Raw genomic sequence first — 15,201 nt, forward strand, 5'->3', positions numbered from 1 at the left:
TCTTAGATAACTCAAGAAGTCAGGCTGAGACTGTTATCTAGCTGGTTGCTGTGGAAACACAGAAACGACTGTGTGGTCAATGGCGTTTCTCCAAGCTTAGTTACAGCCCTTTGTCTTGCTGGGGAGGAATCTCAGCTTTGGTGCACAGCATGAGCTAAGGGGCTCTCTTTCCTTACTGCTCCTAGCTCGGGTTTTTAAGTTCGTTGGGTCGGGTCGTTCTTCTTTCTCTTCAAAGCGGCAATTATAGCTTTATCATGACAGTAGGGTGTGTGCGTGCGTGTTGTAACTCTCTTCTTCTATTAATGCAATGATACACAGCTCTCCAGCATGTTCAAGAGAAAAAAAAGACTATCTGGCTGCAGTTGAGGACAAAAGGGCACAGTGATTTGCATGTATTCACTGGCACAAGTTTTGAGCAAGAAATCTATGGTCGTGATGATGATGGGCTAAACCAGTACTTCAAAAAGTTCGGTAGCTGGTGACCGGTGAGTTTGAATATTTTTGACCAACTGAAAGGAATAGTACATAAAAAAAACACAGAAGCACATATAAGAGCTAGAGCATAATGTTTATTTTCTAAATAACTTTTCCAATTGCTAATTTCATGCTGTGGAAACACAGAAACGACTGTGTGTTCAATGGCGTTTCTTCAAGCCTAGTTACAGCCCTTTGTCTTGCTGGGGAGGAATCTCAGCTTTGGTGCACGGCATGAGCTAAGGTGCTCTCTTTCCTTACTGCTCCTAGCTTGGGTTTTTAAGGGCGCGTTTAGTTCCGAAATTTTTTGGCTTTTGGCTACTGTAGCACTTTCGTTTGTATTCGGCAAAAATTGTCCAATTATGGACTATTTAGGCTTAAAAGATTCGTCTCGCCAATTACAGGCAAACTGTGCAATTAGTTATTCTTTTTACCTACATTTAATGCTCCATGCATGTGCCGCAAGATTTGATGTGACGGAGAATCTTGAAAATTTTTGGTTTTTGGGTGGGATCTAAACAGGGCCTAAGTTCGTTGGGTTGGGTCGTTCTTTGTCTTCAAAGCGGCAGTTATAGCTTATCATGACAGTGGGGTGGGTGCGTGCGTGCTGTAACTCTCTTCTTCTATTAATGCAATGATAGACAGCTCTCCTGCATGTTCGAGAAAAAAAAAGACTATCTAGCTGCAGTTCAGGACACAAGGGCACAGTGATTTGCATGTATTCACTGGCACAAGTTTTGAGCAAGAAGTCTATGGTCAATTCATTTGGACACATGATGATGATGGGCCAAACCAGTAGTTCAAAAAGTTCAAGGTAGCTGGTGAGTTTGAATATTTTTGACCAACTGAAAGGAATAGTATCTAAAAAATCACAGAAGCACATATAAGAGCTAGAGCATAATGTTTATTTTCTAAATAACTTTTCCGATTGCTAATTTCCTGTTAACTTAACTGAACTACTTACCAATACCTTGTAAAACCACAATATCGTGATTTTACAGTATCAAGTAAAATATTTGGATATATGAAGAGATGTAGACTCTAATACAATCAATTCTATCAAATTCTGTGCCACAATCAACTCGAATCAGGAGACTGCATTGTTAGATTGATCTCCTAACCAATAAGCCCAACGGCCTATTGGGCCTTGGTCATGCGCCCTGATCGGGGGCGTCCAACCCTACATGGTTGGTGGGCCCCCGTCGCACTGCGCTATATAAAGAGGTGGGGGCCGGCGGCTCAAAGCACGAGGTTCGCCGTGAGCCGCAAACCCCACCGACAAACCCTAGACCGATCTAAGAGGGCGCGCAGCCAGCGACGGGAAGCTCCGCTGACCCTCGCCGTCGTCACTGCTACGCCCCGTCTGCTCTGCATCGACGTCCGTGCAACCTCTACTCCAACCATCGCTGCCCGTGAGCAGACTTCACCGACGAAGCTGATGGAGGCCTCTGGATCCACTCCCTCTAGGATCTCAGGTTCGACACCTTCTCCTTTCTCTAGATAGCTTTCTAGGTCTACATCGTTACCGTTGTCTACTGCACTTGATGTCTACCCTCTAGACCGACTGCTAGATGATTCAAGGTTTATAACAATGGTACCAGAGCCTGCTAGCATGTAGATCTAGATAGGGGTAGAGAAAGAATGAGATCACGATCTCGGATCGGATCTGATGAAACCCTAACCCTAGATCGGGTTTTAGGGAAGGAAAAGTATGAAGAGGGGAACCTACCCGGTCCTCCCGACACCGTCGTCGTGCGGAAAGCTATCACCGCCGCCATGGTTGGCGCGCGGACAGAGGCCCGGCTCGGCCGTGGCTCAGGGAAAACAGTGTCGTCCCCAACCCTAACCCTACCCCGCTCGGTGATTGACTGAGAAGGGAAAAGAACCGATTTCAAATCGGAAAAGCAAACCCTAACCCTAATTAGAAAATCAGGCCAAATCCGAATCAAAGAAACCGAAAGGGGAAAGAAGGGGAAGAGGGTGGCTCGGCTCACCTCGCCGTCGTGCACGCCGCCGCGCGGGGAAAAGAAAGGGCCGGCCGGGGGTGATCTGCTCGCCGGAACAGCCACTAGGGGAGCGCGCACGCCGGCGAGGGGGCCGGAGACGGCGCCGGGGCTTGCTGATCTCTCTCGCCGTCGAAGCTCCTCGCTCGGTGTCTGCTGCGGCGGGACTGAGTGGAGAGGAGAGAGCAGCGAGGGGCGAAGAGAGAGAGAGAGCGAAGCCGAATGACGCTAGGTCAAGGGAGCCGCGGCGGTCGCTGGGGTTTTGATCCTGCGATACGCGTGGGCAGCCGTCGGATGGAGACGGACGACCACGAGCGAGTGGGCCAGCGCCGCAGCCCAGGCGGGAAAGGGCGCGAGGCCGGATTCCCGGCCCAGGCCCAGGTTGCGGCCTGGGCGCGGGGGTGCGCTGGCACGCGCAGCTGGGCCGGGTCAGCAGGTGCGCGCGGCTGGGCCGCGGGGTGCTGGGCCGGGTGCGCTGGCGCGCGCGCGCGAGAACAGGCTATGGGCCGCATTTTGCTGGGCCGCGCGTGTGCTGGTCGGGCTGAAATGGCCAAATAAAATAGTACAGTCACAGTTTTTGTTTTTCTTATTTTCCAGAAAACAGTTTGATCAATTTGAATTGAATTTTTATGATAATTTTCTGTACAAAATTTATCCAACGATATTTTTTGTTCAGTAAATAGTAAAGTTGCTTCGGGAAAATAGGAAAATGATTATTAAATGTTAAAGTTTCCGCTGCGTATTTAAAGATGTAATTTTCATTATTAAATTCGAACCAACGGGAGAATTTAATTTTGAAAATGGATATGTTTTAAATTGATTATAATATTGTTGTTATTCTGACCAACGTTGATTAATGGCAATATTATAATGTTTTTGTCATACATTAATTCTATTTCTGCCCAACGGTGATGTAGAATTAGTGTAGAAAATAATTGTATGTTTTAATTTTGACCAACGTTAAACTAAGGCATGCAATTATTGTTGTTATTTCTGTTCTCACACTATTTGAATTGTGTTTTCAGGAGGATACAACTTGATGAGTTGTATCAAAGAGATCCCCACTCTAAAAGGTGATAACTATAATGAGTGGAAGAAAAAGATAGACCTGGCTTTCATCCTCGCTGAGGTGGACTGGGTTGTTACCACACCGTGCCCCAGAGAACCTGTGGCACCGGTGAGAGAGGCTGATGAGACTGATGCTGCATGGCAGAATAGAGAGCGGGATTTTGCTCCCGTAAAGATGTCCTATGACCTTGAGCATAGGAAATGGGTCACTGCCAACAAGAAGTGTTTGGCAGTGATAAAGAACACCATTGAGCCTGCTATTGTGGGCTCAATTCCAGACTGTGACACGGTCACAGAGTACCTAGATAGAATAAAGAGTCAGTTCACTGGCTCTTCAAAGACATATGCAACCCAGCTGATCAAGCAGCTGGTTACAGAGAGGTACTCTGGTGGCGGCAGTGGTATTAGAGAGCACATACTGAGAATGAGCAATCTGGAATCTAAGCTCAAACCAATGGATTTGGCACTCAAGGATGAGTTTCTTATTCATTTGATTTTTGCTTCTTTGCCCAAAGAATTTGACACCTTTGTTGTTAATTACAACATACAGCCTGAAAAATGGAATTTAGAAAAGCTCATAGCCATGTGTGTGCAGGAGGAGGAAAGAATAAAAGTTTCACAAGGTGGTTCTGTCAACTACCTAAAAGATAAGAAAAAGAACTATAATAACAGCTCTTCCTCCAAATCATCTGGAAAAAGTCCCATGCAACAGTCTCAGAACCAGCAATTCCCAGTGGCTAAAGACCAGTGTCTCCACTGCAAGAAGACGGGACATTATAAAAAGAATTGTCCTGATTTCTTAAAGATGATTATGAAGAATAAAGGTGTGAATATTATTTCGTTCGTAAATGAATCCTTGTATGTAAAGTTTTCAAAATCTACTTGATGGATTGATTCAGGTGCAACTATTCATGTTGCTAATTCATTACAGGGATTCCGTTCGATGAGAACTTTGCAAAGAAGCGAAAGTTTCATTAAAGTCGCAAATGGAGTACAAGCAGATGTTGAGGCCGTTGGAGATCTTCCTCTAGAGCTTCCAGATGGCTTCATACTTTTTCTTAGAGATGTTCTTTATGTACCTTCGTTGCAAAAAAACCTGATTAGTGTATCAAAGTTGGACCATGATGGTTATGATTGCCATTTTAGAAATGGCAAATGTCGGATATTGTTTAATAATAAATGTGTTGGTCTTGCCTTCCGACAAGACGAGCTTTATTTGTTATCACTTCATGAAAATGTGAATTCCGTATGTGATGTGAATGAAAATGTATCCTCATCGAACAATGGAAACAGAAAACGAAAGAGAGCTCACGATGCGTTGTCGAAATTATGGCACTGTCGTTTAGGCCATATTTCGAGGGGGAGAATAGAAAGACTAGTTAAAATTGATATTCTTCCTCCATTAGAGCTCTCAGAGTTAGAACAATGTAGAGATTGCATAAAAGGAAAGTATGTAAAGAAAATTAAGAAAGATGCCAAACGAAGCGCATGAATTCTACAGATTATTCACACAGACATATGTGGTCCTTTTCCTGTGAAAAGTGTGGATGGTTATGATTCATTCATAACATTCACAGACGATTACTCTCGGTTTGGCTACATTTATCCAATTAAAGAAAGAATAGAAGCGTTGGATAAATTTAAAATATTTAAAGTAGAAGTTGAAAATCAGCATGATTTAAAGATTAAGATAGTCAGGTCTGACCGTGGAGGAGAGTACTACGGTCGGCATACCCCATATGGACAAGTTCCTGGACCTTTTGCAAGGTTCTTACAGGAGAATGGTATAGTCGCCCAGTATTCAACACCGGGCGAACCTCAGCAGAATGGAGTAGCTAAAAGGCGTAACCGTACCCTGATGGATATGGTGCGTAGTATGATAAGTTACTCCACTTTACCCACGAGTCTGTGGATGGAGGCGTTAAAAACCGCCATTCATATTCTCAATAGAGTACCAAGTAAGTCGGTGCCCAAAACACCGTATGAGTTGTGGACAGGAAGAGTACCCTCACTTAACCACTTGCGTGTGTGGGGGAGCCCTGCTGAGGCTAAAGTTTTCAACCCAAACATTGGGAAGCTAGATCCCAAAATAGTGAGTTGCCATTTCATTGGCTACCCAGAAAAGTCAAAAGGTTTTCGTTTCTACTGTCCTAACAGACATACAAAGTTTGTGGAAACGAGACACGCTGTCTTCCTAGAGGATGAAATGATTAGGGGGAGCATGGTAGCTCGAGAAATTGACCTTGAAGAGAAGCGGGTGTATGCACCCACTCCGATCATTCATGAGCCATTTTTCTCACTATCTGCTGTTGCTGCACCAACAGTACAAGACACTGTGGTGCCAGCACCTGTTGTTATCCCGCCTGTGGCAACAATGAATGATGATGAGGCACCTGTGCCTCAGGATCCTATAGAACCTATTGCCACACATGAGGGGGAGCAGCAACAGCCTCAGACAGAAAATATGCCAATAGAGGAGGCCCCTAGAAGGTCTCAAAGAATTAGAAAATCAGCTATCCCTGCTGATTATGAAGTGTACAATACTGAAGAATTTCAAATGGAGGATGATCCCACCTCATTTGAAGAAGCCATGAAAAGTGATCATTCATCAAAGTGGCTTGAGGCCATGGAAGATGAGATGAGATCAATGAATGCAAATAAAGTTTGGGATTTGGAGATAATTCCTAAAGGAGCCAAAACAGTAGGCTGTAAATGGGTCTACAAAACAAAACTTGACTCTCAAGGGAATATAGAAAGATATAAAGCCCGACTTGTGGCAAAAGGCTTTACACAAAGAGAAGGGATTGATTACAATGAGACCTTTTCTCCAGTCTCATGTAAGGATTCCTTCAGAATCATAATGGCATTAGTGGCACATTACGATTTAGAATTACATCAGATGGATGTAAAGACGGCATTTCTCAACGGAGACTTAGAGAAAAATGTTTACATGGCACAACCGAAAGGTTTTGTCATGGAAGGAAAAGAACGTTTGGAATGTCGCCTAAAGAAATCTATTTATGGATTAAAACAAGCTTCAAAACAGTGGTACTTGAAGTTTGATCAGACAATAAAGAATTTTGGGTTTAAAGATAATGTTGAGGACAATTGTGTCTACGCAAAGTTTAAGAATGGAAAGTTTATCTTCCTTGTCCTATATGTGGATGATATCTTACTTGCTAGTAGTGATGTCAGTCTACTACTGGAGACAAAGAAGTTTTTGTCCTCAAAATTTGATATGAAAGATCTTGGTGAAGCTTCGTTCGTTCTAGGGATCGAGATTCACCGAGATAGAAGTAAAGGGGTATTAGGACTGTCACAAAAGGTATACATAGAAAAAGTCTTAAAGAAATTCAGTATGCACAAATGTAGTCCCTCACCTGCTCCCATAGTCAAGGGCGACAGATATGGGGATTTTCAATGCCCCAGGAACCAATATGAGATCGATCAAATAAAAGTGGTTCCATATGCTTCAGCTGTCGGAAGCTTGCAATATGCTCAAGTGTGTACGCGCCCTGACTTGGCATTTGTTACCGGGTTACTTGGCAGATTTTAGAGCAATCCTGGAATAGAACACTGAAAATTGGTAAAGAAAGTCTTGCGTTATTTGCAAGGAACGAAAGGCCTCATGATGACGTATAGAAGATCTGATTCACTCCATATAGTGGGATATTCAGATTCTGATTATGCGGGAGATAATAGAAAATCCACGTCTGGATATGTGTTTACTCTCGCAGGGGGAGCTATTTCATGGAAAAGCTCAAAGCAAACCGTCACTACATCGTCCACAATGTATGCCGAGTTTGTAGCATGTTATGAGGCAACGGGGCAGGTGAACTGGCTAAAGAAGTTCATACCCGGTTTAAAGGTGGTTGACGACATCAATAGACCACTGAAGTTATACTGCGATAATAATCCAGCAGTACAGTATGCTCACAACAATAGGTCAAGTGGTGCTGCCAAACATATTGACATAAAGTATTATGTTGTGAAGGATAAAGTCCGGGATCAAATGATAAGTCTTGAGCATATAAGTACCGAAAAGATGCTCGCGGATTCGCTTACAAAAGGCTTACCATCCAACGTGTTCAGAGAACATGTAGCTGGCATGGGTTTAAGGGAAAGCCTATGATTCCTGGACTATAAAGGGCCCAAAAGTTAAAGTAACTTTTTCAGATCAGAGACGTGCATTGTAGCTGTTAAATCTATCGGCGATTGACCGTGACGATGAGACATGCTCTATGCATCATCTGTGAAGAAATGAGTAAGGATAAAAGAATTGAAGTTTAAAGTTTAAAGATAAAAGTAATAGTGAGATCAAGGGGGAGAATGTTAGATTGATCTCCTAACCAATAAGCCCAACGGCCTATTGGGCCTTGGTCACGCGCCCTGATCGGGGGCGCCCAACCCTACATAGTTGATGGGCCCCCGTCGCACTGCGCTATATAAAGAGGTGGGGGCCGGCGGCTCAAAGCACGAGGTTCGCCGTGAGCCGCAAACCCCACTGACAAACCCTAGACCGATCTAAGAGGGCGCGCAGCCAGCGACGGGAAGCTCCGCTGACCCTCGCCGTCGTCACTGCTACGCCCCGTCTGCTCTGCATCGACGTCCGTGCAACCTCTACTCCAACCATCGCTGCCCGTGAGCAGACTTCACCGACGAAGCTGATGGAGGCCTCTGGATCCACTCCCTCTGGGATCTCAGGTTCGACACCTTCTCCTTTCTCTAGATAGCTTTCTAGGTCTACATCGTTACCGTTGTCTACTGCACTTGATGTCTACCCTCTAGACCGACTGCTAGATGATTCCAGGTTTATAACATGCATATTTTAGCATCGCTGTATTGCTTTTTGTACATCTTCCTCAACTTTGATCCGAATACAAATCTTCTCGTAACTTGCTTGTGCCCTGATGAAGATGTAGATACTGAACACCCTGTACACTCTTTAAGATCTGTGCCAAGTACACTATCAGCATGTCTTGAACTTCCAAGATCTTCAGAATCATCGAAACATTCTCCAGTTGCTGCCAATGAACACCTGGAGATCTCAGCTGTGTTTCTTGAGCTCCCTTCTGCAGTGCCTGCCTGTGCAACATGCAAGCTCGGTATTTCCCTTTCCTCTGGTGACGCCTTAGATAACCTTTTGTTATAATCTTGTAGCAATTCCATCTCAAGAAGCTCAAAAAGACGCTTGCTCTTTCTGTTTTCTTTCAAGAACTTGGCATGCTGATCACAATAGGCACTGCCGCACTGGTTTCTGTTGCACAGCTACAGCTGGTGTTTAGATCTGTACCTGAAAGACCTCTGTTCGAGTTGTGTGATTCTCTACTTTGGAGATCATTTCCCAGATCAGCTCCAGCCATTTCCTCAACTATCTCATCCCTGCCCAACTTCTCACTACTTGAATCCTGTGCAGCCAAATCTTTCTCTTCACAGCTGGTACAGTTTGGTTGAACTTGCAAGGCACTTTCATCACCACCCTTTCCAGGCAAGACATTTTGTTTTCCAAAATTACCAAGTTGTTCTTGTTTCCCATTGTCACTCTGGAAGTGGCCAGTATCATCATGAGGAGCATTCACAGAAGCAGCAACTGATTCACCCTCTTCAAGATTAGATACATGGTCACACCTTTCAGAGCTGTCTTCGTAAACCCAGAGCAGTCCTTCCAGTTCTTTATCAATGGCCTTGTATAGATTGCTCATTAGAAAGTCAGGTGCATCAGGGCCACTAAAACCATCATAAATTCCAATGAACATCCATCCTTGCTCTTCGGATAGAACAACATGAACCCGATCTTCCCCTGCCTTTCGATGAGCCCACTGAAGGTTCCTTGTCACACTATACTCAGGTTCAGGTATCCCAGGTTCCAACCCATTCTGCGAGCCTTCTGATCTGGACTTTGCGTCCCTTGCCCAGGGCAGTTGAGCCATAGGATGCATCAGAAACTTCTGAACCAGCCTGGATTCTGTGAGCTCCTGCTGAATGTTCTGGACAATGCGGTTTTCATGGGTCTGCTAATCCTATGTACAAGAAGCCCCAGACGAGCCTTCCTCCGGCCATAGGAAAGAGGTGCTGAGAAGTTGCTTCTGCTGCCCGCATCGATTGGACCTGACATGAAGGCTCCCTTGTTCAACGGCCCAGACATGAAGCCGGAGCCTTTGTCCAGCGGGCCGGACGCGTATCCTCTCTCCAGCGGCCCCGACAGGAAGGTGTTGAGCGGCCCCGACCCTCGGAACAGAGCAACAAGGTACCGCCAAATAATAAGATTGACATCAGCATCTGCGTAGCTGTTATCTGATACTTATTATGTATAATATGCGTGCTTATGTACACACCAGTACCACTACACATATCGTTGCCTAACATATGCAGCCTAGAATTGTACAACTAAGACATTCCTAGCTTTTTTAAATGTAACTATCTAACGTATGGGCTTTACCATAACTTTTGCATGTAATATAAGTATCCTACAGATTCCAGCTTATTACATCGGCCGCAAATATGTACAATAAATCATATATGACATGAGAATTCTACAGTGAAAAACCTGAGCTTATTCTCTTATAGTCAGGCGCGAAGGCGCGCGGCCTTCACTAGTGGACAATTGAAATTGGGGAGGCGGGCGAGCCCGGCAAGCCCCTGCGCCCCTGCGCTTCACTTCACAGCATTTGTTTGGGCCGGACAGCAAGCGGCTGTTCAGTCCTCTGGGCCAGTGGGCATCATGATTCATCACTGCGTCTGGCTCTGCCTGCAGGAAATGCAAATCCACAGCGTAGGCCTTTTTGCAGTCGGCCACTGGCCCGTTCGCGTAGACCGCGGCCAGAGTGCGCGCGGCGCGGCCAGCGCTTGTCCTTTTAGTGCCAAACCGCTTGCTGAAGGCAGTGGCAGCAGGGAGCGCTGCTATTTACTAGGGCTCACAGCACTGAAGGAAGAGCACGCAGCTGCGCAGTGGGCACAGAGCGAACTATTCTTTCGCCTTTTACTAAAGAATACCGTGTGCCCGCTGCACCAAGCAGCATACGCCTATTTTTGGAGGGTTCTTCCTCTCTGTGAGGAGGAGCCCAACAATTCAATACAAAGTATTGAGTTTTGTGGCAGCCCATCTAAAGAAATATAATCATCCCATCTCTAAATATATGTTTTGGGAGGGTTCTTTCTCCCTTAGCCCAACAATTCAATTTAAGTTTTGTGTCAGCCTAAGGAATACCGTGTGCCCCTGCTGCATAAGCCGCATTTTGTTGGGTTCTTTCTCCATTTTTGAGGTGGAGCCCAACAATCCAATTGGAAGTTTTGTTGTTTTTCAGTTCAGCAACCAATGAACTTCTCTGCAGTAATCTTCCCTTTGATCAGTGCTTGCAGCAGGAACAAAATTAACAAAAGCAAGAGCTTCATAGGGCTATGCATTTGTTAGTCCGTCTGAAGAGACTGTCTTTTTAAAACTCTTTCGGGTAGTTTATACTTCAACTGTCAGTGAAACACAAGCGAAACCATGCCTGAGCAACGTTCAAGAAAATTTCAGCTGCAACTGTATGCTTCAGTAGTTGAGAGGTTCGTTTGACACGAGCTGCGTAGAGAGAGCCTGACTTAATGCCAACATAAACTTGTACAAAATTCCACGCAATACATGTCAAACCATGCTTGCTTCAGTACAGTTTTTTTTATACATGTAATAAGGAATGAAAGAATTTGTATAAAACCTTTGTGGTTAACTACTAGCATCACATCCTTCGGTGAACAATGTGTATTTATTAGTATATGTATATAGTACACTGTATACTACTACCTGCCCTATGAATGAGAACGAAATCTACTCAATTCAGTATATATTCCATTATTTTCCCTGGCCCCTACCTACCTACTATACACACCTTCATCCATCGGATTGTCTGAGGATTCTTCAAAACTTTTCACATCTACATTCATCGAATTGTCTGAGGATTCTTCAAGAAAATTTTCAGCTGCAAGCCTGCAACTTTTGTGCGTTGCGTCAGTCAGCTACGGCTGCAACCGCAAGTGCTCCGTGCTGCAGAGGCGATCGGAACGCCTCCCTCGGCGTGGACGCCTCGCACCCCCTCGCTGACGCTGGCTGGTTGAAGCTGCGCCTAAGGGGCGAGGCGAACCGGGAGGCGGCGACGGCGGCGCTGCACCTCGGCGAGAGGTTCACCTGCTCCAGCGCCTGCAGCTGGAGCTCCGACGGGTAGTCGCGGACGCACCCGATCCGGGGCCCCGCCCCCGTGGTCCACTTGAACGACAGCTGCTTGCCCAGCTGGTACGACTTCATCTCCTTCTTGGAGTTGATCCGCTGCAGGATCTTCTCCCGCGGCACCGGCGCCTGCTGCTCTTCGCCCGCCGCCTGATCGACGACGTCTTCTGGTGGTTCTGGCCGTGCCGTTGCAGTTTCTTCCTCGCATTTCTGGGAATCTGTGCTACCACTGCCAGCAGCTTCAGGACCGGTTTCATCAGGCGCAGCCGTTGTTTGGTCTTGCGTTTTCTCGGTCTCTGAAGTGATTCTCCTGAGACTGCCCCAGAACTCCTCATCCTCCTCATCTGGGCTCATCTGCAGCAAGCGAGTTCACAGAAAAAGAATTAACCTCACATGAACTTCACTGATGTTCAGTTAACTTTCTGAATGATCAGGGTTGTGATGTGCGAACCTTAACATCGGTTAGATCAACCAAGTTGTCCCTGAGGAAGCTCTTGAACTCTTGGAAGTTCTCCTCTGTCGGCCGGTAGTGCCCGCTGTGAGGCCAGATAGCCTGTCACACAAACATAGCACATTTGCCTCAGCATGACATCTAACAAAGTGGTCACTGAAAGTGCAACTGAAAATCTGCGCATGCTAGAATGGTACTAGATTGATAGGTACCTTCAGAGTTCCATTCTCAACCACCAATCGCCCAGCAGCAGAAGTGGCCCCTCCAGCAAGGAAGCTAGAGTGTTGAAACGTTCCCTTTTTCTTCTGCATTTGATTTGAAGTTACAGGACAATGTTACACGATGAACATATAATTCTAGGCTTTAGTGAACCTTTTCCAATATACGACGGCATCAGAATATTTACCTGGCCAACGTACAAGTTCTTAGACGTGCTAAGAACAAAGATCCACTTTGCGTCTCGCGGTCCGCAAGAAGTGTCAAGGATCTGACCACTTTTCTTGTACAAGAACTTGCCGTCCTCGATTACGACTTCATAGTCCTCTCTTTCTTTCTGCGCAAATATAAGCATGGTACATTAGCCATCGTATTTTTTTCACTTTGCTCAGTCGATCTCCTTTGTTCAGTAAATACTTACTGGACCAAGGTACTTGATGCACTGGCTGAGAAGCTTTGATCTTGAGCACTTGCCTTCAAGATTGATCTCTCTGCCTTCTCCCACATCAAGCCTGCATCGCCAAACCAAGATCATCAGCTTAAGTTATCATTGCAGCCAGCGGCTGAAACTATGAAATCCGAGATAGTAGCAGAGTTAGTGCTAACCAGTAGAAGAAAGGCTGCTTGCTTTCGGAGTGGAGCCAGCAATCATAGTAGTAGTGAAGGTTATGGCCGTACCGGTGCCGCGGGTCAATCTGTTCATCATAAAACAATTTTCAGTTTGATGAAAAGTTAGTACTGCATATATTATATTGGCTGCAAAAAGATGAGTAGAAACTAGTACAAAACTGTTCAGATTCGCAGCATGTACAGGCAGCTGAGATGCTCACTCACCGCTTCGAGCCAGTGCTGCAACGCAAGCTTCTGAGCGTTCTCGTCCTTGAGCAACCCCTTGCCAACCTTGGCGACGCGCGTCCTCGCCCTTGACCACTTGGACATGGCGGTCTCCTGCTTCTCGATGTCGAAGAAGGAGACGGAGCTGCGCTTGAGCAGCGCGAAGTCCAGCAGCTTCCACCAGCTCTGCTCCACGAGCACGGCGCAGTCGGCGAGCTGGCGGCGCGTGCGGAAGCTCTTGTACACCTTCTGCAGCCTCAGCGCCGCCGCCTCGTGCTTGGGGCTGTCCGCGGCCGCCGGCTCGGCGAACCTCGCCCTGGGCAGCAGGGGCCCCGGCGCGGGCATGGCGGCGGCGTCGGCGGTCCGGATGGAGATCTCGGTCTCCACCTGCAGCAGCGCGGCCTGCGCGCGCTTGAAGCTCAGCGACCCCTCGATGCGCAGCTTGCCGGAGCCCAGCGACGCCCTGAGGATGGCCGGCGCTGGCTCCCCTGCGCCCGCGGTGGAGGACGTCGCCGGCGCTTCCTCCTGCAGGTCCAGCGGGTCGTAGTCGTCGGCGGGGCACGAGAAGAGGACTCCCATGGCGACGCGGCGGCCTTGTTTCCCTTCCTTGTTGTAGCGACTGCAAGAGACCGCGTGCAGCAACCGATTGAAATGCCAGGAAATGTCGCCAGGCAGAGAAGGACAACTAGTAGTACCAAGCAAGAAGATTGGAGCGCGATCGAGAAAAGAAAATGCAAGATGCAAGAAAGAAGCAGCGCCTCCCTAGCTCTCTCACCTGTCACAATGTACGTACGGGCTTGTTGGTGGCTGGAGCTGAGTTCCTCTTCTTATCTTATTGGTTCCTTCTTCCTTCTCCACCTTGTCAAACAGAACAGAGGGCTGGGCTGGCTGATGAGCACTGGTGGTGGTGGTGGTGGTGGCTAATTATGTGAGAGGATCAGTGTGAGACAAGACCAATATATAGACAGAGCGGGAGCAGGCGAGCAGCTGATGAGCTGGGGCCCTGGAGGAAGGTCGCTGGCGGTGTGGACTTTCTGGCCGGGCGGGCGCGCGCGCGAGAGAGAAGAAGAACCCAGCAGGGCAACGGGTGATTAGATTTGTGTCCTACACAAAACAAAAATGGCGATTAGTTTTGTGGCGGTTCCACGTGTTGTCGGGGATGGGATGTCATGTCCGATTGGTCTCACTCGAAATCAGAACCGTGGAGGGGCGCTAGGCTGGCTGCCGCGGTCAGTGGCTTGGCTAGCAACCGTGTCCGTCAGGCGTCAGTAGCAGTACTGCAGCAGGTGGTGCCGGTGCCGGTCTCCGCCTCCGCCGTGTATGTTCTCCTCGTCCTCGGACGCGCCGGCGCCGGCGCCGGCAATTCACACGTGGCTAGGTACAGCAACCCTAGCCCCAGTTACTACTGTATTCGCGTATCTAGACGAAGTCTCGAGTGAAACGAGGAGACTTGAAGCCCTGATTTCTCCCTCAATTTACCAGAGCTGACGCGACGGTTTACCTCATCAAGACTATATGAGCTTTGCAGTTTCCATGAACCAGGCCTGTTTAGATGCCATCCAAATTCCAAGTTTTTTCACTCTCTCTCCATCACATTAATTTTTAGCCGCTTGCATGGAGTATTAAATGTAGGTAAAAAAATAACTAATTACACAGTTTAGTTGGAAATCACGAGATGAATCTTTTGAGCCTAGTTAGTCCACGATTGGACAATATTTGTCAAATAAAACGAAAGTGGTACTATTTACCGGTTTGATTTTTTTTTGTAATCTAAACGAGGCCCTAACCTTGTTGTCTGTGTTATAGTATAGGGGAGTGCAGATTACGGATTGGAGTGACCACCATGCCGACGCTCCAGAGGAGGGAGAGGGACACCCTACTACTAGTTTTTTATTTTTTATTGTCGATCCGACGGTCCGTCCAGGATGCCTGTTTAATTTAATTTATTTAAT

At 46.9% G+C, this 15,201-nt stretch overlaps 1 protein-coding gene and 1 non-coding gene across 2 annotated transcripts; one reads left to right on the forward strand and one right to left on the reverse strand.

Annotated features, from left to right (window-relative positions):
• The first annotated feature begins 10,484 nt into the window (after positions 1–10,484).
• LOC136512490 (U5 spliceosomal RNA) lies at positions 10,485–10,604 on the forward strand. Its single transcript, XR_010773103.1, has one exon. It is a non-coding gene; the product is annotated as a U5 spliceosomal RNA (small nuclear RNA).
• Positions 10,605–11,335: 731 nt separating this feature from the next.
• On the reverse strand, positions 11,336–14,142 carry LOC136497562 (IQ domain-containing protein IQM2-like). The gene is made up of 8 exons (XM_066493402.1): positions 14,025–14,142; positions 13,250–13,868; positions 13,022–13,110; positions 12,837–12,927; positions 12,606–12,752; positions 12,412–12,504; positions 12,200–12,301; positions 11,336–12,102 (listed from the first exon to the last, which is right to left on the reverse strand). The coding sequence occupies exons 2-8, from the start codon at positions 13,826–13,828 to the stop codon at positions 11,533–11,535; spliced, it is 1,671 nt and encodes a 556-aa protein (XP_066349499.1). The 5' UTR covers positions 13,829–13,868; positions 14,025–14,142; the 3' UTR covers positions 11,336–11,532.
• Between the last annotated feature and the right edge of the window lie 1,059 nt (positions 14,143–15,201).

Source organism: Miscanthus floridulus, chromosome 1 (genome assembly GCF_019320115.1).
Source record: "Miscanthus floridulus cultivar M001 chromosome 1, ASM1932011v1, whole genome shotgun sequence".
Taxonomy (NCBI): domain Eukaryota; kingdom Viridiplantae; phylum Streptophyta; class Magnoliopsida; order Poales; family Poaceae; genus Miscanthus; species Miscanthus floridulus.